The sequence below is a fragment of the Mustela nivalis genome (assembly GCF_964662115.1).
Source record: "Mustela nivalis genome assembly, chromosome: 14".
Lineage (NCBI taxonomy): Eukaryota > Metazoa > Chordata > Mammalia > Carnivora > Mustelidae > Mustela > Mustela nivalis.
The window spans coordinates 12,325,143-12,349,989 of NC_139033.1; the positions used below are offsets into that span (position 1 = coordinate 12,325,143).

The 24,847-nt window shown below is 44.7% G+C and overlaps 2 protein-coding genes across 6 annotated transcripts in view; one reads left to right on the forward strand and one right to left on the reverse strand.

The window, feature by feature from the left end:
- Window positions 1-24,847, reverse strand: part of IFT81 (intraflagellar transport 81) — a 192,450-nt gene that overhangs the window by 126,921 nt on the left and 40,682 nt on the right. The window contains exon 1 of one of the 5 annotated variants that reach the window (XM_082698410.1): window positions 15,479-15,568. The exons of the other annotated variants lie outside the window; for them this stretch is intronic. The gene's annotated coding sequence lies outside the window, so the exon portion shown is untranslated. Of the gene's footprint in view, window positions 1-15,478; window positions 15,569-24,847 lie in introns of those variants that run through there. 5 annotated transcript variants of the gene reach the window in all.
- The window catches only part of P2RX7 (purinergic receptor P2X 7), a 48,272-nt gene that overhangs the window by 10,050 nt on the left and 13,375 nt on the right, over window positions 1-24,847 (forward strand). Inside the window, exons 2-8 of the mRNA XM_082698433.1 lie at window positions 7,477-7,645; window positions 8,792-8,860; window positions 9,779-9,851; window positions 10,934-11,030; window positions 15,158-15,238; window positions 15,864-15,993; window positions 21,885-22,021. Coding sequence (XP_082554559.1) covers window positions 7,477-7,645; window positions 8,792-8,860; window positions 9,779-9,851; window positions 10,934-11,030; window positions 15,158-15,238; window positions 15,864-15,993; window positions 21,885-22,021 — 756 coding nt within the window. The remainder of the gene's footprint in view (window positions 1-7,476; window positions 7,646-8,791; window positions 8,861-9,778; window positions 9,852-10,933; window positions 11,031-15,157; window positions 15,239-15,863; window positions 15,994-21,884; window positions 22,022-24,847) is intronic.

The following is a 24,847-nucleotide window of genomic DNA, read 5'->3' on the forward strand; positions in this document are numbered from 1 at the left end:
CTTAGTAGAGAGATAGATATGTGAATCTGGAACTAGAGAGAGAGATTTTTATATCACCAGCATATAAATGGTAACTAGAACCATGAGAGTTGCTACAACTGGCCAGCAAGCGTAGATGTAAATGAGGAGCCCAGGAGGGCTTAGAACAAACCCATGAGGAGTGCTAACATTTAAAGATATCATTTATTGATTTGAGAGAGACTGGGAGAGAGCATGAGAGGGAAGAAGGTCAGAGGTAGAAGCAGACTCCCTGCAGAGCTGGGAGCCTGATGCGGAACTCCATCCCAGAACTCCGGGATCATGACCTGAGCCGAAGGCAGTGGCCCAACCAACTGAGCCACCCAGGTGCCCTGAATGCTAACAGTTAAGTGATGGGAGCACAGAAGTCCCTGAAGGATGCTCAGAGGGGTGGCCATGGAGACCCAAAGATAGGAGAATGTGGATTCCAGGAAGTTAAGGCAAGAAGGGGAAGAGGGGGTGGCACAGTCATCGGGGTCAAATGCTGCTGACAGTTTTAGGAAGATCAGATCTGTAGTATGTCTATCAGATATAGCAAGGATGACGTCACTGTTTACTTGGCAAGAGAGGCTTTAGAGAAGGGGTGGAGCAGGAGCCAGACTGGAGTGGGCGGAGGAGTGAATGGAGATGCAGAAATGGATGTGGTGACTCACTCTTTCAAGGGACTTGGCTACAAAGGAGAAGAGAGGCACTGAGTGGTGGTGGTAGGAGAAGAATGTGGGGTCGAGAGAGGGTTTATTTTTAAGGTGGGAAATGATGTCAGAATGCAGATGGAAAGGAGACCAGAGAAAGGGAGATGATGAGATAAATGAAAATCATCATCATCATCATCATCACTGTCACCAACTAGCAACCACAAAGAAAGCTTATTCTTTTCTGGGACTAACCATTAGACATTTCTTCCCTACACTGAGCCCAAATCAGTCTCCCTGTCATTCTCCCCTTTAGAGTTCTGCCCCGTGATCCCTTTTCTAGTTGACAGTCTTCACATGGCTGTACCCTGCTACTGTATTTTCCCTTTACTTTAAAATAATGACCTCAATCCCTCTGGCCATGTGCCCTCAACATGGTATCCATTTCCCTCACTCTCTCAGCCAAGCCCACACAACCACACTCTTGTTCTGTCAAGGCCCTCTTAGAAGTGGTGCACGCTCTTGCTTTGCTGGTGGAAGCATGAAATGGTTCAACGTTTTGTGGTTTGGCAAAATGAATTGAATACAAAATGTATGCATCCTTTAACCCAGAAATTTATCTTAGGGTGTGAAATTTATCTTTGGTGCGAAAAGATTCTTTTGCAAGTACATGCCTGGCGACGTGAGAGAAGAGGGTGGAGAGGCAATGAAGCATAGCGCTGAAGAGAACAGATTTCGCCTCCATGGTGAAAGACTGAAGGCTTACCCCCTCCCCGAAGATCAGGAACAAGACAAGGATGCCTGTTTTCACTGCTGCTATTCAACACTGTACTGAAAGTTCTAGCCAGAGCAATTAGGCAAGAAAAAGAAATGCACGCCATCCAAATTGGAAAGGAAGAAGTAAAATACCACTCAGATAATATGATCCTATATATGGAGAATCCAAAAGAAGTCACAAAAAGCCATTAAAGTTATTAAACCAATTCAGTAAAGTTTGGAGGTATGAGATCCACACATAAAAACCAGCTGTGTTTCTGTACACCAGCACGAGGAAAGTAAAAAAGAAAATTAATAAAAATCATTGCATTTATAATGGCATCCAAAAAAAGCGTAAGACGTGGGTCCAGTGTTTGCTATTCTGTGACTTAGTCTATTGGGGCCGCTATAACAAAATATCACCAACAGAGTAGCTTATAAACGACAGAAATGTGCTTTTCACAGTTCCGGAGGCTGGGAATTCTAAGATCAAGGTGCTGGCACATAAGGTGTCTGGTGAATATGTACTTCCTGCTTCACAGACAGCCATCATTTTGCTGTGTTCTCACATGAAGGGCAAGGAGTTTCTGGAAACTCTTTTCGTAAGGGCATTAATCCCTTCAGTCCTCATGACCTAATTACTTCTCAAATGCCTCACCTCCTACTACCATTGCACGAGGGGTTAGGTTTCAGAATTTGAACTTTAGGGAGCCACAAACATTCAGTCCAAAGCACTATGTGAACTGAGGCTCGCTTTGTCTATACCACAGTCTGCTCAGATATAAGGTGGGGACAATACCAGGACCTTCCTTACAGGGTTGTTTTGGGGGAGGTGAGGATTGAATGAGTTAATACATATTATTAACATATGCTTGGGGTGCCTGGGTGGCTCAGTGGGTTAAGCCTCTGCTTTCAGCTCAGGTCATGATCCCAGGGTCCTTATCGGTCTCTCTGCTCAGCGGGGAGCCTGCTTCCCTCTCTCTCTCTCTCTGCCTGCCTCTCTGCCTACTTGTGATCTCTCTCTCTCTCTCTGCCAAATAAATAAATAAAATTTAAATAATAATAATAATAATTTTTAAAAATATGCTTAAGAGAGTGCTTGGCACACAGTAAGAGCTATATCAGGGTTACCAAAAAAAGATGTTTATAACTGGAAAAACTGAGCAGAACTTCCAGTTAAAAATCCACCAGGAAGAGACTGGGGGCAAATTATCACAACTCACCTCTTATGTTGAACTATATGGAATTGCCAATATCTGCTCCTTTGGTCTAAAAAATGAGCAATTTCATAGGTTCTAATCTAAACAACTAGAATTCTCTGTAATGACTAAAAGTGATTCCATATCATGGATCTATCTTTATCATACATTTATCACCACTGTTATGGAAAGATTTAATAATATATTATTGAGTAAAAATAACAAGTTACATAATGTATGTAGAGTGTGGCCATGTTTGGGTGTCAAAGATGTGGGCATAAAGAGATGCTTAGAAGACATTCTGTTTCAACAGCAGTAAACTCTGGGAGGGAGGATACCAGAAGTTTTTCATATTCTTTGTGCAGTTCTGTGAAATTTACACTTTTACAACAATTAACAGGGTTTTTCTTGAAAAATATGTCTCATAAAACCCAAACACAGGGCTTTTACAGCTTGCTGCCTACTGTGGCCATAAGCCCTTGGCTTACCACCACCCAAGAGTGAAATATTCTGCTTTTTTCACTGAAGCTTAAGATTATACTAATTGTTTGTTTTGTCGTTTTGTCTTCTTCTGGATGATGTAACATAATGTTGGTTCATATGGGCTCAGGATTATCTAAAATGTTCAGGCCTCTAACATAAACTTCTGCCACTTGGTTGGGCTCTGGTTTGTACTGGCATTAACTGAGTTTTTTGGCTCAAGGTTAGGATTTTACATGTATCCATTATTTTTCCTCTAACTGATAAACTTTAACGAATAGATTAAGATTCACTTGCTGTTCTCCATGTAGTTGAATGTGTAGAAAGTACTGTATTCTGGAGTACATGATCTTTGAATGAGAGAGAGTATTTGGGAAACATTATAAGGAAGGGTTTTTCCAGAAGTGTTGGCTGATGGAAAAGAAATGCAATAGCCAAAAGAAATTAGAAGTGAAGATGACATCGTAGCTAAGCCATGGGTAACAAGAAGCTGAAACTCCTTCACTCTAGCTCAGGAAACGATGGCGTAAGGTGTTGTGTGGGAGGGCTCTTATAAAGCTACAACAGGCCAACTGTATTGGGGTAGGCTAAATAATGGCCTGCAAAAGATTTCCTTCCACTCCCAATCCCTAGGACCTGTGAATCTGTATGGGCAAAAGAACTTTTGTAATTAAGTAACTGATGTAATTGAGTTCAAGGTCTTGAGATGGGGAGATTATCCTTGATTATCTGAGCGTCCCCAACATAATGACAAAAGTACTCAAAACAGAGAAGCAAGAGGGCCCAAGCTAGAAAAAGGAGATATGACAATGGGAGTTGATGTTGGAGTGATGGGGCTAGGAGCCCAGGAATGCCAAGGCAGCTTCTAGAAGCTGGAAAAGATGAGGAACAGATTGTCTCATGGAGCTTCCAGAAGGAACCAGCCCCCAGAAGTCACCTTGATTTCAGCCCCTTAAGACCATTTTTAGGTTATCTGACCCCCAGAACTAAGAGAATAAATTTCTATCAAGACACTACGTTTGTGGGAATTTGTTACAGGAGCAATGGAAAACTAATACAGTTGGTACTTAATTTGCCTTGGGGGTGCAGGCTCTCCTCCACTTTCTTCTCATCTGTTGCTGTCCTTGACCCCTTGCAGACCTCATCCCACTGCCGAGTAGGGCAGGGATGAAAATAACTGGATTCTTCTCTTGGGGTTTTAAACACAAAAAGCAGTGGCTGTGGGCCCAACTTCTCCATGAGCCCCAGGGGACACAGTGCTCAGGGCCCGCAGTCCTTTTAGGGGCCAAGAAAACGTTGGCCTTGAGCTAAGTGTCAGTTACCCAGATCTGGGGCGGTTCACTTTCAGATCCCATCCTTTTGCTTTACCTTTACTCAGTGAGCCCAGGAGCTGTGAGGGAGAGTCAGGCTTTGCTGAGCTGTGCTTCCCGGCTCTTTGAGGCCCTTTGAGGACTCTCTCACCACGCTGGCATGGGGCCCCCTAAGGTGCCAATAAGAGAAAGCCCTTCATATCCAGGGTGTGCAAGTCCTCTTCACGGTGGACACCTTCATCTACACCTGTTGAGCTGGAGCTGTGTGTGAGCCTCAGAGTTCCATAGCTGAGCTCATTCTCTGTCCTTCCCTCCTCCCCATCCCTCTGCAGCTCCCCTCCTGAAGCCACACCTGCCCTGAGTGCCCACTTCCCTTCCCATTAGTCCTCTTTGACCTGCCCAGGTTCGTCAGCTTTCCACCGCACCATGTCTTTCTCCCCATCCTCCGAGGCGTCCGTAAGCCCCAAGCTCCTTCCTGCCCACGCACCAGAGGGACCCATGGGTTTTCAGTCTTCAGCATGCACAGAACTGTAGCTTCCTCTAGCTGAAAGTTCACAGGGATCTGGGAGCCAGGCAGCCCCCCACTTGTTCCCGTGGGACTACACCCATGGCTAGAAGTGACATGGCTTGTTTGAGTCTTGGGGACGGTCGTTAGGGCAGAATATGGTCAACTCTTTTCTTCTTTTTTTCCTTTGATGCGGCTCTTGCATGACAAGTTCATTACCGTACAAAGACTAGTTTTCTGACTTACGAGAGGGTTGGATTCCATTACAGCTGATCTATAACATGTTGTGTGCCTGAAATGAAGATGACAGACTCAAACTGAGCTTCCCAAATGGTGGGCCAAACTGACCCAGGGTTATTCTGGGAGCACGTCACCATGTCGGACACAGGACACTGCACAGACTGTGTTCATACTGTGATGCCAGGCTGAAATACACTGTCGAACAAGTATATTTGTCTACGGAATTGTATGTCATAGCTCTTTCTCATATATGCTGATGGGACCTAAAATCTGGATCTCTAGTTCTAATGTCCTTCTTTTTCTTTTTTTAATTTTTAAATTTTTAAGAATATTTTATTTATATATTTGACAGAAAAAGAGAGAGAGAGCATGAGAGGAGAGGGTCAGAGGGAGAAGCAGACTCCCCACTGAGCAGGGAGCCCAATGCAGGGCTCAATCCCAGGACTCTAAGATCATGACCTGAGCTGAAGACAGAGGCCCAACCCACTGAGCCACCCAGGCACCCTCCAATGTCCTTCTTGATGAGTTTTTTTTTTTCTTTTATTTTCCTTAGGATTTTTTTTTAAGGATTTATTTATTTATTTGAAGGAGAGAGAGACCCAAAAAGAGAGGGAACATAAGCAGGGAGAGTGGGAGAGGGAGAAGCAGGCTTCCCAGGGAGCAGGGAGCCCGATGCAGGGCTTGATCCCAGGACCTTGGGATCATGACCCGAGCTGAAGGCAGACTCTTAACGACTGAGCCACCCGGTGCCCCAGGATTTTATTTTTGAGTAATCTCTACACCCAACATGGGGCTCAAACTCACAACCCCAAGGCTGTGGGAGAGGGAGAAGCAGGCTCCCTGCTGAGCAGGGAGCCCGATGCAGGACTCGATCCCAGGACCCTGGAATCATGACCTGAGCCGAAGGCAGAGGTTTTAACCCACTGAGCCACCCAGGCGCCCCTGAAATAACCTTTTTTTTTTTTTTAAGATTTATTTATTTATTTGACAGACACAGATCACAAGTAGGCAGAGAGGCAGGCAGAGAGAGAGGAGGAAGCAGGCTCCCCGCTAAGCAGAGAGCCCGATGTGGGGCTTGATCCCAGGCCCCCAGGATCATGACCTGAGCTGAAGGCAGAGGCTTTAACACACTGAGCCACCCAGGCACCCCTGAAATAACCATTTTAAAGTGATCAAGTCAGTGGCACTAAATAATACCTTGTTGGGGTCCACCACCTCTATCTAGTTTCAAAACATTTTCAGCACTCCAAAAGGAAACCACACACATTCATAGTCACTCCGGCTCCCCAGTCCCTGGTACCCATCAGTCAACTCTCTGTTGCTGTGGATTTACCCATTTTGGATTATTTCACATAAATGGGATCATACAGTATGTGGCCTCTTGAATCTGTCTTCTTTTACTTAGCATAATGTTTTCGAGGTTCCTGCACAGTATAGCATGTATCAGTACTCTATTCCTTTGTCTAGCTGAATAATATTTCATCGTACAGTTAGACCACATTCTGTTTATCTGTTCATTTACTGCTGAACATGTGGGCTATGTCCATCTTTTGGCTATTATGAATGGTGCTGCTATGAGCATGTGTGGACACACATTTGTTGTTTTGGATTTCTTTAAACTTTACATCACACAATGCCATATGCGGTTAAGAGGTCTGGCTGAGGACCTCAGTTCTGCCAATGACGAGCTGAGTTAACATGCACAATTTTCTGTATCTCTCTGAGCCCATTCTCTCATCTACAAAAGGGATGATTACAGTAACTATCTCCTACTGCTGTTATGATTAAACAGACGATGCATGGAGAGCACTTGGCATGTACTAATTGCTCAATAAAGGGCAGCTGCTATGATCAATATTAATTATAAACCAGGTGGATGTTTCTGGAAAATGTGGGGCTGACCTGCTGGACACATCCTTAGATATTGGTGTGTTCCTCAGCCCCAGGACAAAGCCGGTGGACCAATCTGGGGCTGGACTCCGGCAGGGGAGAGACTGCCCTGTAAATGAGGGCTTGTATTGGGCAATACTGGAGACTGACATTGGGGGCAATCGTTTCCATGCGGTGAGTGCTCACAGGTGCCAGATACGATGTTGATGAGTTTGTATACATCCCTCATTTCATCCTCACAACCAGCCCTGAGGTAGGTACGATGATTCTTGCCACTTTACAGCTAAGGAAAGTGAGTCACGGAGAACGCAGGCAGGTAGCCTGCCCAAAGTCACCCAGCGAAGCTAGGATGTGAATGGAGGCAGCCTTCAGAACCTGCATCCAACACCACTACCCTGTGCCTCCCTTGAGAAAACCACTGATGCTTTTCTGTGTCTGCCGTTTAGCTTTGCTTTGATCAGTGACAAGCGGTACCAAAAGAAAGAGTCTGTCATCAGCTCCGTGCACACCAAGGTGAAAGGGATAGCAGAGGTGAAGGCAGAGATACTGGAGAATGGAATGAAGAAGATGGTGTCTGAGGTCTTTGACACCGCAGATTACACCTTCCCCCTGCAGGTGAGCTCTTGTCACCAATTCTCAAAGACTCCTCCCTGGTCACCAGGGCCCTGCCTCCCTCCCCTGGGACCGGGAGCCTCAGGCCAAAAAAACACTGGCCCTATTTTAAAAGCTCTGTGAAAATCCCAACTGAGAAAACCTAAAAATTGCAAAATTGGGTCAGATCCAGCAGCTCAAAGATGATTCTATGCTTTACCGAGTCCTACGGGGTTTCTCAAAATAGCAGTGTGATCTGGTGCATTTAAAGCACGATTTGATTCACTCACAACTTGATTTATACACAGCTCTTTAGAAGCAGAGCCATCAAGCCAGCAAGGTCTGCCTAGATTCAGGAGGACAAAGAACTTCCTGCCCGGACAGGACGGACCCTTCTAAATTGTTCATGTGGTTTTATCAACAAAAATATCTCCAGAAAAATAAAAACCACTCACTCAGATACGTTCTTGCACAAGGGAAAGGAAATGGATGACAAAGAAAGGAAGGGTGTGGGTCACGGGGAGAGGTTATCTGGCTGCTTAAATTTGCAAGAAGAGAAAATAAAAGTAGAACAGTCAAAAAGGAGAATCAAAGTAGGAACGAGAACACCAAAGAACAGACTGGGAGGCTGGGAGGGACAGCGGGGCCCTTCCGCAGCATCTGGGCGCTAGGGTGCTTTGCAAAACCGTAAAACACAGGCCACTATTTGTTTCTACCAGAGGGTTCAGTAAGATCTCCAGCTATTTCCTGGGTTATGGGCTGCCTTTTGCCCTTTAATTAAAATCCTGAAAAAAAGAATCCTGGATAATCTGAACAGTGTTCTGATGAAGCCAACACCCCACTACCCTCCCCCAGCAGGTCTCTTAAGTTTCGATTTAATGGGATTTTATTGTGTGCAAAAAATGACAAGGCTGCTTTTGAGGCTGGGATGGAAAATGAACGCTCAATCAGTTCCGAATGTCCCTTTGCTCTCCTTCAGCTCAGCAGGGCGGTTCATCCAGCTTTGATATTAAGCCCTCAGTGCAGTCCAAGTTGCTCCCAGACCTGATTTCTCAAGTGTGGTTCAGAAAGGTGGAAGACTCGCCGCCCCAGGCACTGAGCAGCCTGGATTTCTGACGAAGTAACTCTGCTCTCCAAGGCCTGACCTTTGTCTCTCCTCTTTCTCTGCAGGGAAACTCCTTCTTCGTGATGACAAACTTTCTCAAGACAGAAGGCCAACAGCAGGGGAAATGCCCTGACGTAAGGAGGGGACCTGGTGTGGTCGGGGCGGGTAAGAAGAGCTTCTGGAGGGGGCACAGGTCAGAGGAAGTTGATGGGCAGAGGCCATTTTCACACTGCGGTTCCCCTAAGGCTGGCCATTAAACCTGCTCCCTAGAACACAGAAACTCAAATGTGCATAAACGAGTCATCGAATTTCTCTTTTCTTCCTTCTGTCCTCAGGCCTGAGACCTAGCTGACCTCATTTTCTGAGGCCAGGAGGAAGCGCTGGTGGCTTTGCCCAGTTCTGCAGTCAGGCGCTGCTTGGACCAGGCCTCCTGCCCTCCAGCCCGGGAGGCTTTCCCTGAAAGTGGTACCTGGCTGCTTTGGCATCTGCTTTTTAGATTTTCATTTTTATTTCTTATTGACATGTAACTCAGATGCCATAAAGTCCTCCATTCTGAAGTGAAGCAATGAGGGGTTTTTCGTATTTTCACAATGTTGTACCACTACACCACGACCTAATTCTAGGACATTTTCATCACGCCAAAAAGCAGTCCTGTACTCATGAGCAGTCACTCCCATCCCCCGCCTCCCTCAGCCTCTGGCAAGCACTGATCTACTTTCTGTCTCTGTGGATTTGTCTATTCTGGGTATTTCGTATCATTGAGATCATACGATATGTGGCCTTTTGGGGCTTCTTTCCACTCGGCATCGCATTTTGAAGCATCGTCGTGTTGTAGCAGGTCTCCGTGCCTCCTTCCGTCTTATGGCCATGTTATATTCATTTTATGAATGCACTACTATTTGTTTGTCCTGATGACTATTTGGGTTGTTTCTACTTTTCGGCTGCTGTGAACATTTGTGTACAAGTTTTGGTGCGTACAGGGGCATCTGCTTTTCTGTGTATTGAGAGATACATGCTGCTTACTCCCCACTATCCTGTCCTTCTCCCTGCAGTTTCCCACCAGGAGGACGATCTGTTCCTCTGACAAGAACTGTAAAGAGGGACGGATGGACCCACAGAGCAAAGGTATGTTCTGTTTCTTTTCTGGGATCCCGGGGGGGGAGGTGGTCTGGTACCCTGATGACATTCACAAAGCCCTAAAGTTCAAATCTTTAGCTTCTGGCTCTCAGCTGCCTTTTTCCCCCCTCACTAGGCCATGGGAGAGCCTATGTCTGTCCCATGCCTCTGCTCTGTCCCCAGAAGTCTGGCTACTGTCTAGCAATGTGATCTAATTCCCTAGTGAATTAGATCAGCTCCTGCTCCTGCAGCTCCTGAAATCCTTCAGAATTAGCATCTTCGGGGTTCTCATTGACAAAAAAATCCAATGGCCCCCAGTGCCATCTGTGTATGCTGAGCTTTCCCCCTCAAATTTCACCAAAGGCTGAGGAGTATGAATTACAGGCCCAGGGTGCCTAGGGCTGGTACCACCACTAACCTATAGTATTTCTGTATCCCTCGTTTTAACTTAAAGAGTCACATGACAAAAAAAAAAAAAAAAAAAAAAGACCACCAAAAAGATAAAGCCATCAGTGGTTACAACACACACACATACACAAAAAAGGCCTATGGATGTTACATTTTGTTCCATAAGAAGTGTGTGTTTGAGCTGGTACAGAGACCATTCAAACACAACTTACTATTTAATTTGCTGCTCGAGAATCTGCTAGTGACACGAACGCTCCAGAAGATATGCCATGTTCATTCTGTGGCTTTGCACACCCCCGACTCATGCTGTACACCCCTAAGGGACTCTGGTGCCCTCTTAGATGCCAAGTTCTAGTCCACGTATGCCAGGCAAGAGAACACACCCTGCTCAGCTCTTCTCTCAGCATTTTTTCTTGCAAAGAAACCAAAAAAGCCAACAGAATCCACAATCTCTCTGCCTTCTCTCTGAATCTTTTTTTTAAAAAAGCTTATTGTCCGATGTGCGCTTTGCTTGGGTTGCCTTATGTAAGTTGATGGTTCAAATGGGGTTTCGTGGAAGCTGAAACTGCTTGGGTTGAAAAGGATAAATAAAGAGTCTCTTGCTTGAGTTTAGTTCATGACGCACCCACGGTTTTCATACCTGTGCTTCTCTGGTCCCTTGGCCCTCCCCACCTCCGCACCAGGGATCCAGACCGGAAGGTGTGTAGTATATAAAGAAAGGCTGAAGACCTGTGAAGTCTCCGCCTGGTGTCCCGTCGAGGAAGTGGGAGAGCCCCCCCGGTGAGCTGCGGGGGATGGGGGGAGATGGGGTGGCCCTGATCATTGAGCAGATGAAAAGTCCTGGGTCCTATTGACTCGGCACACCAGTGGTCTCCGAGAAGGCCATGCTGATTGTTAAAAATACTGCAATAATTCTGTACTGACTGGTATATGACTATTACCCTGAGCACCCCTGGGTAACCCTGGGCCCCTGGCTGTCCCAGCACCTTACAAAGCACCTCTGGAGCCCTCCTCTAGCAGTACAGCAGGTCCCACTCTGACTGGTCGGTGTCCATACTGAGCGATTAAGGATGGGAAGGTGGCAGGAAGGGAGGGAGGAAAGGAAAAAGGAAGAAAGGGGAAGTGAAGGGAAGAGGAAAGAGTAAGGGAGGGAGGGAGAGAAGTTTTCTTAAATGAAGTGGTCACAGTGACATACAGATTCGTGGATCCTTTTTGTTGATTCTTCTGTTTAACATACAAAGTCAGACCCAGAAAGCAGAGCTTGATGTTAAATCTCAGAAACCACAGAGATTGGTACTTTCAGCAGAAGAACAGAGAGACCTGGATTCAAATTCTGACTCTAACACTTCCTCACTGTGTGACCTTGAGCAAGCAGTTTAACCTTTCTGAGCTTCATTTCCCTTATTTCTAAAATGAGGATAAATAGTTGCCCCCACTCACAGGGCTGTCGTGAGAATTAAATGAGATGATACTTGTACCTCAAAAGTAAAGTGAGCCCCATGCCTGGTTTATAGTAAGTGTTGTATAACGGCACGCACACACTCGCACACAAATGATCTGCCCCTGGAAGTGTGGTGGTTCTAGACCAGCACTGTGCAATGGAACTTTCTGCAATGGTGACAATGTTCTGTACCTGCACTGTCCAATATGGTAGCCACTAGGTACAAGTGGCCATTGGGCACTTTAAAATGTGGTGACTGCAACTGAGCAACTGAATTTTTAATATAAGTTCAATTTTAATAGTCACACATGCCTAGGGGATATCATACAGGAGAACACAGCTCTAAATGAATGTGACTCAAAACCACACCATCGGCATCTTTGGGGCAAAGAGAAGATTGCCCCCAAATGACTTTTTAGAAGGTCCAGGCAAAGGCTTCCCTTGTCAGGGTGGGAAGTGTTTGGCAGTGTCAGCCTGTCCAGTCCTCAATCATTAATGGCACTACCCAGGTTTATTTCTAGGTCAGAGAAGTTTCTTTTTCACGGAAAGAATTGCCCAGGGCCTGAGGGAACTATCGGTTCAAGGCAAGAGGCCTCTTGATTGCCTGTAGTTTTCGTTGGGGTCTGTTATCAAAGGAACGAGACTGAGACAAAGTGAAAGTTATGCAAAGCCTTATTCTATGCCAAGCATTAGAAGTTGGACTGACCCGCCAGGGAAACAAGACTGAGACAAAGTGAAAGTTATGTAGAGCTTTATTCTATGCCAAGCATTAGAAGTCAGACTGACCCGCCAGTGCCGCCTCCAAAGAGAGCGACCACCCCTTCCCAATCTCACAGGTTGGTTTTATAGGGCATAACCACAGACCTAAGGTACGTGGCTTCTATTGTTAAGGCGTTTACTCCCGGAATCGATACCCGGAACCATACCAGGAACTATTGGGGCATTTATTCCTGGAATGAAGTCCGTGGATGTAAACAACAATATGGCTACCTAGGCAATATAGAGTTGCTCTGGCTAAGCAGGCCCTAATAGTTAAACAGGTTTTAACATTAAATTGGCCCTAACAGTTTTCAGTCGCCAACTTACTCATCAGAGAAATACTAGGCATCTCCAAAGTACAGGTCCTTGGACTGCACAGTTTGCTTGTTGTTTTTATTTAATTTAATTTATTTATTTATTTGACAGAGAGAGATCACAGGTAGGCAGAGAGGCAGGCAGAGAGAGAGGAAGGGAAGCAGGCTCTCCGCCGAGCAGAGAGCCCAATGCGGGACTCGATCCCAGGACCCTGAGATCATGACCTGAGCCGAAGGCAGCAGCTTAACCCACTGAGCCACCCAGGCACCCCTGGACTGCACAGTTTTATATGACCTTGGGCAAGCAATCCCCTGAACTTTAGTTTCCTTGTATGTTACGCAAAGGGATTACTAAAATGATTCATTTAATTATTCAGTTAACACATCCAATACCATATAGGAGGTATTAGATATTTATTCTATATGTAACTATGCACAAGAGACTGTGCTAAAAATACAAGCAGACCCAGACAGAGAGTAGATCCCAAGCCTCTTGCAGTCTAATCGGAGGTAAGCCATGTGCACAGAGAGCTATAATTCAAGGAAGAACGTTAAAAATATCAAAAGAGAGGAATAAAGGGCTTTGATCTTTCAAGTTTCAAGTCCTCTTATTCTTAGAATGTTGCCCCAGAAGCATGGGATTTAGAATGTTCTAAAGGTAAACGGTCTAGCATGTGGTAGGTATCTGTGTAAATAAGATTTTTTTATGCAAATTTCAGAAATACAACTTAAACTGGCTTCAGGAAAAAAGACAATGTTATTATTATTTTTTTAAATTTCTGGGGCACCTAGGTGCTCAGTGGGTTAAAGCCTCTGCCTTCGGCTCAGGTCATGATCCCAGGGTCCTGGGATTGAGCCCCACATTGGGCTCTGTGCTTAGTGGCAAGCCTACTTCTCCCCCCACCCCCACCTGCCTCTCTGCCTACTTGTGATCTCTGTCTATCAAATAAGTAAAGAAAATCTTTAAAAATAGAATAAAATAAAATTTCTGTAAATGAGGAGTCCTGAAGTATTACCTTCAGGTAAGGCTTGATCCAGGCTTCAAATAAAAATGATGTCATTAAGATTCTTTTTCTTTCTGTTTCTTCCAATCCCCAACCCCATCCCACCCCCCATCCCCTACCCCCAGTTATTCTTTCTTCTGTTTTGGCTTTCCTCACACTGTGGTCCAGGGAACTCCAGGTTTACACTGTCTTTACTACTAGCAATCCTAAAGAAAATGAGTTTTTCTTTTTCCAGTATTTCCTACAAAAGTCCTAGAATGTTTTCATTGGCTTAAATCACATGACAATCTATCAACCAATTACTATAGCCATGAAAGGACAGGGTTATTGTGTTTAGCCAGCTCTGGGTCACTAGTCCACCCTGGGGTCTATAAATGTCCAGAAAATGGACACCTCCCCACCAAAACCTCTGGGCTGTGAGTGGAAAAGACCTGGCTATCTCAAAGGAAGAAAACTGAGGCGCTTCTAACAGAGGGGAAAGGATGCTGGACACGCAAAACCTACAGTGTTCTCTATAGTTATATCCTAAATAGAGGCAAAGCTGGGCTCTGGCAATTCTGGAATAAAAAGCAGATCATTTTTGGTGCCCCTTTCCAAATACCTCCATCCTTTCCTGGTGCTACTCCCATTATATATATCTGCCACCCACTCAGGCCTGCCAACAATAAGGTACCAGCTGTAACTCTATCCACAGCCAATTCTCTCCATCTTTAGCAGACTGTCAACTGCATAAGGACAAAAACCTTGACTGTCTTGTTCATCACTATATTCCCAGTGCCCAGCCCATGCCCAGGCCAATAAATATTTGTCAAATGAATGAATCAATGGGTTGTGAGTGGACCTTCCTAAAGTCGAGGATTTGGGCTCCTCTAACTCATGGGGAATTTATGCTACCCAGCGCCTATCAACCTATGACTGATAGAGCCAACTATACATGTAGAAAGAATCCAAGCCTATAGGGAAAGATACAAACAGGGGGCTGCTGAAACTGGCTTATACTGACTCTGAGCCAATTATGCTCATCCCCTCCCAACTCCAAGTTCAGTGATACCCACTAGTGGCTTGAGATCAGCCATGATGGGGGTGCTTACACTAATCAGTAAATGCTACATGTCAGAGTTTTTCTTCCCTCTTGGAGACCTGGCTGTTAACCATTTACCAGTACATCACCACACATCCTAAACACACAATTACATCAGAGTGTGAGAAGGGTTAGAGTAAATGCCACGGGGGTCTCAGGAAGAGAGACATTCTTCCTCTTTTTTAGATTTTTAGGAAAATTTTGCCTACTAGACTATATTTCTCTTTACTCATTGCAATGACCCCAGCCAGAAACCGGAAGCCCGTGGTCCCATTGGCCCACTGATCCCCATTTCGCCTCTCTCTCAGGCCCGCGCTCTTGAACAGTGCCGAAAACTTCACTGTGCTCATCAAGAATAACATCGACTTTCCTGGCCACAACTACACCACGTAAGTGCCCAGAATGTCTGGCCATTAGCCACTACTGCTGTGTAGTGAATTATGCCAAAATTTAGAAGCTTAACAACCAATATTTATTGTCTCCTGCAGTTTCTGGGGGTAAGGAATGTGGGAATGACTTCTATGGATGGTTCTGATTCAGGATCTCTCAGGTTGCAGTCAAGCTGTCAGTGGGGACTGCAGTCATCTCTAGCTTGACTGAGACCAGAAACTTCTTCCAAGCTCACTCACCTGGTTGTCAGCAGGAGGTTCAGTTCCTCACCGTACGGACCTCCACCAGGACTGCTTGAGTGTCCTTGGGAATGGTGTCTGGCTTCCCTCAGAGCAAGTGATCTAAGAGGGACAGACAACAAGCCAGCAAGACAGTAAACAAGATGGAAGCCACGGGCTTTTATGACTTAAGCCTGGAAGTGATACACCATCACTTCTGCCACATGCTAACGGTCGCACAGATGGACACTGCGCAGGCGGGGAGGGGACCACACAAGGGTGTGAATCCCGGGGGCTGAGGAACCTCGGGGCCCCTCATGGAACCCAGCCACCAACTGGGTCACTCCCATGAAGGAGATGGGTCTCAGTTTTCAAAAATATGTTTGCTTGCTTGCTTCTCATGCAGGAGAAACATCTTGCCAGGTATAAACATCACTTGTACCTTTCACAAGACTCAGAATCCACAGTGTCCCATTTTCCGACTGGGAGAAATTTTCCAAGAAACAGGAGATAATTTTTCAGAAGTGGCAATTCAGGTTGGTGGTGTCTTTGGACGGCGAGGGTTTGAGTTGGGGGGTGGAAGATGTCAAATGGCCAAGAGGCTGGGCCCCTGGGTCCTAGTTACAGGGCTCCCTTTACTGAGCATTCAGTACATCCCTGCATGGTGCCAAGGCCTTAACCTGCATCACCACACCTAATCCCACAACAAGCCTGTGAGTGACATCCCTGGGGCAGTAGTTCCTGTGGCTGCTCTAACAACCCACCATGATCTCAGTGGCTTAAAACAACACACATTTTCTTTTATACTTCTGGAGGTCAGAAGTCCAAAATCAGTTTCACAAATCAAAATCAAGGTATCGGCGGGGCCAAGCACCCTCCAGAGGCTCCACAGGAGAATCCATTTCCTGGCCTTTTCCACCTTCTAGAGCTAAACGCTTGCAACCCCTTCTCCCAGCTTCGAAGCCAGCTGCATAGCATCTTGCGTCAGTGGTCACATTGACTTATTCTGTGCCAAATCTCCCTCTGCCTTCCTCTTACAAAGCTACTGGTCTTTTTCAGAGAGAGCATTTATAAAAGGAAACATGTAGGGCCCATCTGGATAATCCAAGATAATTTCCCCATCTCAGGATCCTTCAGTTCATCACATCTGCAGTCCCTTGTGCCATATAAAATACTATATCCGAAGATGCCGAGGGCTGGGACCTGGGATTAGGAATACCATTGGGAGTCATTATTCAGGCCACCACACTTGGGTTAGTCAAGATTCTCCCAGCTGCACCTTATAGACATCCAACTCAAATGATGTAAGCAAAGAATCAATCAAGAAACATTTTGGGGGTGCCTAGGTGGCTCAGTGGGTTAAACCTCTGCCTTTGGCTCAGGTCACGGTCTCAGGGTCCTGGGATCGAGCCCCGCATCATGCTCTCTGCTCAGCGGGGAGTCTGCTTCTTCCTCTCTGTCTCTGCCTGCCTCTCTGCCTACTTGTGATCTGTCAAATAAATAAATAAAATCCTTAAAAAAAAGAAGAACGAAACATTTTGGGGGCAAAAAGAAACCAAACTCAATTAGCTTAATAGAAAAAAAAAAAAGAACCATGTATTATTAACTCATGTTAAGACACACCAAGGGAAATGGATCTTCTTGTACACCCAAAACATTTTCGTACCTCACTTTTCTTTTCTTTTTTTTGTTTAAAGATTTTATTTATTTATTTGACAGAGAGAGATTACAAGTAGGCAGAGAGGCAGGCAGAGAGAGAGAGGAGGAAGCAGGCTCCCTGCTGAGCAGAGAGTCCGATGTGGGACTCGATCCCAGGACCCTGAGATCATGACCTGAGCCGAAGGCAGCGGCTTAACCCACTAAGCCACCCAGGTGCCCCTTAAAGATTTTATTTATTTGTTTGTTTTAGAGAGGGAGCATCCCATCTTGGGAGTTTTCTTATTTTCTTCTGCTTTTTCCCTCTTCCTGGAACGGCCTTGCCCCAGACACAGCCTTATCTGTCTTCCTTAGCTGCTTCCAATATTTGCTCAAATATAAGCTCAGTGAAGCTTTCCCTTACCACTACCTTTAAAATGACAATTTCAGGGCACCTGGGTGGCTCAGTAGGTTGAGCATCCAACTCTTGATTTTAGCTCAGGTCATGATCTCAGGGTTGTGAGATCAAGCCCCGCCTCGGGCTCTGCACTGGGCATGGAGCCTGCTTAAGACTCTCTCTCTCCTCCCCCACACCCCGAAAAAAACCTTACAATGATAATTTAAATTTCTACCCCTATCCCAGCAGGCACTATGGCCCTTGTCAGGTTTATTTTTATCCCCAGCACCTAGCACTACCTGACATAGTATATATTTTATATATCCATTTGTTTGTTCTGTCTTCCCTGACTAGAACATAAGTTCCATGAGGACAGGCATCTTTGGACTTTTTTGTTAATTTTTGTGCATTGCTCAGCATAGTGGGTACTCAGTAGATATTTGTTGACTGAATGAAGCATGTGATAGCAGCAGGCATGGCTGCATCTAGAAACTCAAATGATGTCATTAGGAATCTGACTCCTTTCATCCCTTTGCTGTTTCCTTACTGGTGATGTCACTCATAGGCAGACCACTCGTATGTAAAGGCAAAGCCACCAAAGTCCTACAACTGTGCTGTCTGATACGGTAGCCACTAGTCACATGAAGCTATTTAAATTAAACTAATTGAAATGAAGTGAAATATTTATCTCCTCTGTCATACTAGCCACGTTTCAAGCACTTAACAGTCACATGTGGCCAGTGGCTACTTTACTGCACAGCATGAATAGAAAATATTTCCATCACTGCAGAAGATTCTGCTGGACAATGCTGCTCTGGATTGTCGTGGTCTCTGGCTAGTGGTCCCAAACCACAGATGACCTCTTTTTTTATGGTTCTGGCAAAATGTCTCAGAGAGGACTCTGATGGGTCTATCTTGGGCCACATACCTATTCCTGAACCAGTCACCAGGTCCAGAGGAACACACAGACCTTACTGGCCAGGTTAGTTCATGTTGCCTCTCCTGGAGCTGGGACAGGGGACAATCCCATTCAAACCACTCAGCTGAGAGAAACATTACCTAAAGAAAATTCCAGGCACTTTTACCAGGAGGACAGGATGCTGAGTGACAGAAACTTCAGATGTTTACAATAATAAGCCGAGTACTTAGCTTCATGCCAACAAATGACTATTGTGATTCTTCTGTATTTCCCCTTTCTCCAAGTCAGAGTCTGCTTGCTACTCATCTTTTTATCCCTAGATTCTAGCATACTTGAAAATACCACCTTTCATCAATGCAAAGAACATACTTTTTTCCACATTTTAATATTTCTGATATCAGAAAGTGCTTTCGATTGACAGAATTTCAGTTTAATTGATAGCATTTCTGAGAGGAACATAAAAATAAAACTATGCATCTGATAAGCAACGGTGTCTAAGAACCAGTGAAATAAGATAGTCAGTGCTCACAACATGTTTGTAGGAAGAAAGAGGTACCAAGTAGAGGTAAGAGATTAAGAAATTCCTTAGAGGGACGCCTGGGTGGCTCAGTTAGTTAAGCAACTGCCTTCAGCTCAGGTCATGATCCTGGAGTCCTGGGATTGAGTCCCGCATCAGACTTCCTACTCTGTGGGGAGTCTGCTTTTCCCTCTGACCCTGCCCCCTTCTCATGCTCTTTCTCTCTAATTCTCTCTCTCTCAAATAAATAAATAAAATCTTTTAAAAAAGAGAGATTCCTTAGAAGTTCAGAAAAGAGAAGGGTCACCTTGAATTGAGGGGGACGGGGTGGCTGAACGGATAAGGAAAGATGTAAGTTGAGTCTTGGAGGAGGAAGATGATGATTTAGCTAGAGAGATGGTAGGAGAAATATTTGAATGGGAGAAAAGATAAGGACTGAGACCGAAAAGTCAAATGTACCCAGCAATTCCACTCTTAAGTACATACCCAAGAGAAGTGAACCACATGTTCTCACAAAAATTCATACATTATGTGTTCACAGAAGCATTATCGATAATAGCTGAAAGGAGGAGACAATCCAAATGTCTAACAGATAAACCAAATGTAGTCTATCCACACAATGGAATTGTCTTCCATCATAAGACAGAATGAAGTACAGATATGGGCTACAATATGAGTGAACTTTAAAAATATTATGCTAAGGGGCGTCTGGGTGGCTCATTCAGTTAAGCCTCCAACTCTTGTTTGCAGCTCAGGTCATGACATCAGAGTCCTGGGATGGAGCCCCGCACTGGGCTCTGTCTCAGCACAGAGTCTGCTTGTCCTTCTCCCTCTGTTCCTCCTCTGGCTCACACTCTCTTTCTCTCAAGTCTTTAAAATAAGTAAAATAAAATCTTAAAAAAAATACCTCATGCTAAGTGGGAGCACCTGGGTGGCTCAGTCAGTTGGGCATCCGACTCTTGATCTTGGCTCAGGCCTTGATCTCAGGGTTGTGAGTTCAGGCCCCACACTGGGCATGGAGCCTACTTAAAAAAATAAATAAATAAAAATTAAAATATCGTGCTAAGTAAAAGAAGTCAGCTATAAAAGATCACATATGATTTCATTCATATGAAAGTTCAGAATAAGCAACTCTATAGAGACAGAAAGTAAATTAGTGGTTGTTTAGGGCTTATAGGAGGGGTGGAAAGGGCATTGATGAAGGTTTAGGGGTTTCTGAAGGCAACGAAACTATAAAATTTGGAAAGTGACAGTCACACATATATGTGAATATACTAAAAACAGTTGAATTATACACTTGAATACACTTGCACAAATTGTATGTGAACTATATCTTAATAAAGCTGTTTTAAAAAAATGAAATGAAGCGACAGCGATGCAAGATGGCAGCCACCATGCGCTCAGGAGTAAATGTCCCTCGCAATTTCTGACTGTTGGAAGAACTGGAAGAAGGCCAGAAAGGAGTGGGGGATGGCACAGTCAGCTGGGGTCTAGAAGATGACGAAGGCATGACACTTACAAAATGGACAGGGATGATAACTGGGCCTCTAATAAATAAATGAATAAATAAATAAATAAAATTGGGCCTCTGTCAAATAAATAAATGAAAACTGAATATACAACCTTAAAATAGAATGTGGACCTAAATACCCAGAAGCAGCCCCCTTTGTTTTGTTTTGTTTTTTTAAAGATTTTATTTATTTGCCAGACAGATCACAAGTAGGCAGAGAGGCAGGCAGAGAGAAAGAAGGGAGGAAGCAGGCTCCCCGCTGAGCAGAGAGCCTGATGCGGGGCTCGATTCTAGGACCCTGAGATCATGACCTGAGCCGAAGGCAGAGGTTTTAGCCCACTGAGCCACCCAAGTACCCCATATCCCCCTTTGTAAGATATGTAACAAAAATTAATATGAATGGTGTTAATAGTTCTATTGGAGTGGTGGACCCAAGAGCTGTATCAGTGCTAGCAAAGTGGCAGAATTCATGTAGCATCAAAGTTGTCCTGTGAGAGCTCCGGCGCCTAATAATGTCTAAAGAAAACATGAAACTCCCTCAGCCACCTGAAGGACAGTGTTACAGCAATTAATCAAAAAAGAGAAACCACAGGCCCTCCCCTCTCCCCCATTCGATTTAAGCAGTCATTTTCCACAGTAGTATATTTTCTAGATACGTCTTGTAGACCTCAAAGTACTGGAAAGGAAGCTCCCATTCAAAGGCAATTTATCTTAAGATAACTATAAATGATACTAATTTTTTGTCCATTTGAAATATATAAGTTGTGCTATAAAAAAAGAAAAATGAGGGGCACCTGGTGGCTCAGCGGGTTAAAGCTTCTGCCTTCAGCTCAGGTCATGATCCCAGGGCCTGGGATCGAGCCCCACATTGGGCTCTCTGCTCTGCGGGGAGCCTGCTTCCCCATCCCCCCCCTCTGCCTGCCTCTCTGCCTACTTGTGATCTCTCTGTCAAATAAATAAATAAAGTCTTTAAGAAAAAGAAAAATGAAATGAAAATGCCAATTGTGTTGAGGGGTAAGTGTGGATAGGGTGAAATAAGAGATTTCACCAGGGGAGTGTTAGGAGGTAAAACAGAAAAGAGATGTGGATGGGGCTCCCTGAATTCCCAGTGTAACAAGCTTCAACTTAAACTTTAATGGGGTGGGAGGGTGAAGGAAGCCATTCAAGGTGTTAGATTATGTAAGAGATTTACTGAAAGTTGTATTTTAGGAAAATAAATACGAGGGCGTGTCCCAGATGGGAGGACGAGCAGGGAGATGTGTTTGCAGCCACTCGTGTGTGTGTGTTAGATGGGGCTGAGCTATGGCTCTGAAACTTCAATCTGTGTTTCCCTCTAAAAACAAAAAACAAAAAACAAAACCATAGTGACCATCCCTAGGCAGGGAGAGGTCTGGTGGCTGCATCCCACGTGCAGCAGGACTTAAGGACTGTCTCCTTGTCCTTCCCCAGGGAGGGATCATGGGCATTGAGATCTACTGGGACTGCAACCTGGACAGTTGGTTCCATCGCTGCCGCCCAAAATACACCTTCCGTCGCCTTGATGACAAGACCACCAATGAGTCCTTGTACCCTGGCTACAACTTCAGGTAACAGTGCCCAGAAACCTCCGGGCCCTGCTGAATTGCATCTCCAGCAGTGAGTGAGAATTAATTTTGGTTCCCAAGGCAACAAGATGAATGCATAAAGCTTCCTCTAAGAACTAGGTGTAACTGGATTTTTGTATGAATTTTTTTCTTTTTAATTATTAAAGTGATAAACCCTCTTTGTAAAAAAGAAACAAAATTGGGGAAACAGAGAAGAACGTAGAGAAAAGGATATAAATCACCCATAATTCCTCAACCCTGCGATAATCAAAAATAATCAAAGATAGCTGTTGAATTTTCCTTCCTTTAACTAATTCTTTCATGAGGCTTCTATGAGAGCAGATCACATGTATGACCTGGTATTCTGTGTTTGTGTGTGTTTTGCCATTCCCTGGGTCATTCAGAATTCCTCGTGACCATCATGTTAATTATCCCATTGTGTGAGCATAATGGTAACAAGAGGCACCACCTAGGGTGTGTCTTTTATATACCAGGCCCTCAAAGTCATCACCTCTCCACCTCACATCAACCCTGGAACGTGGATATTATTGTTCCCAGGTAGAGCTGAGAAAGGTGAAATGATTTGCTCAGGACCCCCAGCTAACAGTGGCCCCATAACCTAGGTCACTCTGAACCCCAAACCCACATGCTTTTCCTCCCATCGCATGGTTTTCTTGCCCGTTCCTCCATTACTGGCCATTTGGGGTGCTTCCTGGTTTTCTATTACAAATAATTCTACACCACACATTTGTGCACATAAATGTGTGCACATAGTTCCAGATTGTTTCCTTAGGATGAATTTCTAGAACTAGAATTACTGGATCAAAGATGAGAAACATTTTATCATACACTTTCATACACTTTAATTTTTTCCTATGCCTATATTTTTCATTTCTCAGGTTTATAGTCAGTTCTTTCTCAAAGCCATCCACCACGGTTTCAGTGAGGTCTTTTCTGACCTTATGGATCCTATTCCTCCCGTGTGTCCTACTGTATAACCCATTTCACACTGACCTATTATCTGCAGTGACCTGGGTGGGCTTTCTTCTTCCAAGGCTTTGAAGTATTTGTTGGTGAGTTTCAGCAGGAAAGGTCTTGTGCAAAGTTCTGTGTGTGCCAGGGGTGCGGAGGCATTCTCGGGGCCGATTATAAAATGCTGCAGTCTGCAGGACTATATGGCATCTATCAATTATCAACCAGTTTTTGGTTTAATTTCTGGGTGCTGGATGTCTTCACCCTGCTAAAACTATCCTATCCCTGCTCCCTCCCTGGGTAGGGCTCCCACCTCAGCTCCCTGACACTTCTAGGGTAAAGCTGGAGCTCCCCAGATACAGAGCTGGTTGGGGTCCTTCTATGGGACAGATTCCAGACTCCAGACTCCAAACATGGCTCCAGTTCCCACTCCCCACTCATTCTAGCACCTAGAAAATGTTCTTCCTTGTTCTGAGCTCAGCAATACATCAATATGACTTTTAAAAATATACCTTATCTTGCATTTCTTTGTGTGCAGTGGGAGGTGGTGGGTGTCCCAGCGCCAGCACTCAGGCTGCCACTTTGATTGGAAGTCCTTTCGGTAAGAACATCTTCAAGACGCCTGAGGCCACACTGCTGCCCCACCTGCAGCCTTGCCTGACTTTTAAGGTTCTTCGTAGTGTACCTTGTACACTGCTTACTTCTGGACTTCCACCTTGTAAGAGCTGACCAGACTCCTGGTGCATCTTCACCACTGAAACTGGTTGGTGCTGGTTTGGTGCTGACCTTATTTTTGTTTTGACCCTCTGCGCAGTTACGCTTCTGCTCCTAACTTTTCCCCAGTAGTGATCCTATGCCATCCTAATTTTGTTTTTGTGTTACCTCCTGTGACTGGGTCATTTTTTCAGCCTGTTGCTACAACTCTGCCTCAGCACTAACATGGCCTTTACGTTTGAGCTTCCATGAGCTCTCCTTGCTTGTGGATACCAGGCAGGTTTTGGCGGTTGTAATTATGGCTGATTCTTTTGTGCTGTTCGGTTCCAGATACAAAGTAGGCTTATGCTGTTCCCTTTCTGAAAAGAGTTGCCCACTACATCCCTAGAATAATGGCTTTACAATCACTTTGCCTACGGGGCCAGTAGGAAATTGATATTGGTGCTCCTTATTTATTCATTCATCAAATATAAATCAAAGAAAAAATATATTGTTCTGTCAATGGGTATACATTGGTAAACATAACGGACAAAGTTACTGCTTAGCTTATATTCTAGTAGGACATGAGTGTAAGTCAATATAACATATAAGACAAAAATGTAAGTAAATTAAGAACTCCAACAAGGCAACATCATTAGTCATTAGGGAAAGGCAAATTTAAACCACAATGAGAAACACCTACATATACCCCTCAGAATAGGTAAAATTTTTTAAAAGGCTGGCAATTCAAACGGCTGACAAGGAGGAGAAGCAACTGGAACTCTCCTATTTCCCAGTGGGAGTGTAAGATGGTACAACCACATTAGAGAACCGTTGGGAAGTCTCTTATAAAGTTAAATGTACATCTGTCCTCTAATCCAGAAACCCCACCCTTAGGTAGAGAAAGGAAACATAGATCCGCACAAAGATCTGTACGTGAATATTCACAACAGCCTTCATCATCATTACCCAAACCCAGAAACAACCCAAATGTCCAACAGGTGACTAAAGAAATAAATTGTAGTGTATTTATACAGTAAAGCGCTAGTTAGAATAAACGAACATGCTTGCACATGCAACAACATAGAGGAATCCCACCGACGTTATATTGAGTGAAAGGAGCTAGACTGAAACGAGCTATACTGCATGACGGCATTTATATGA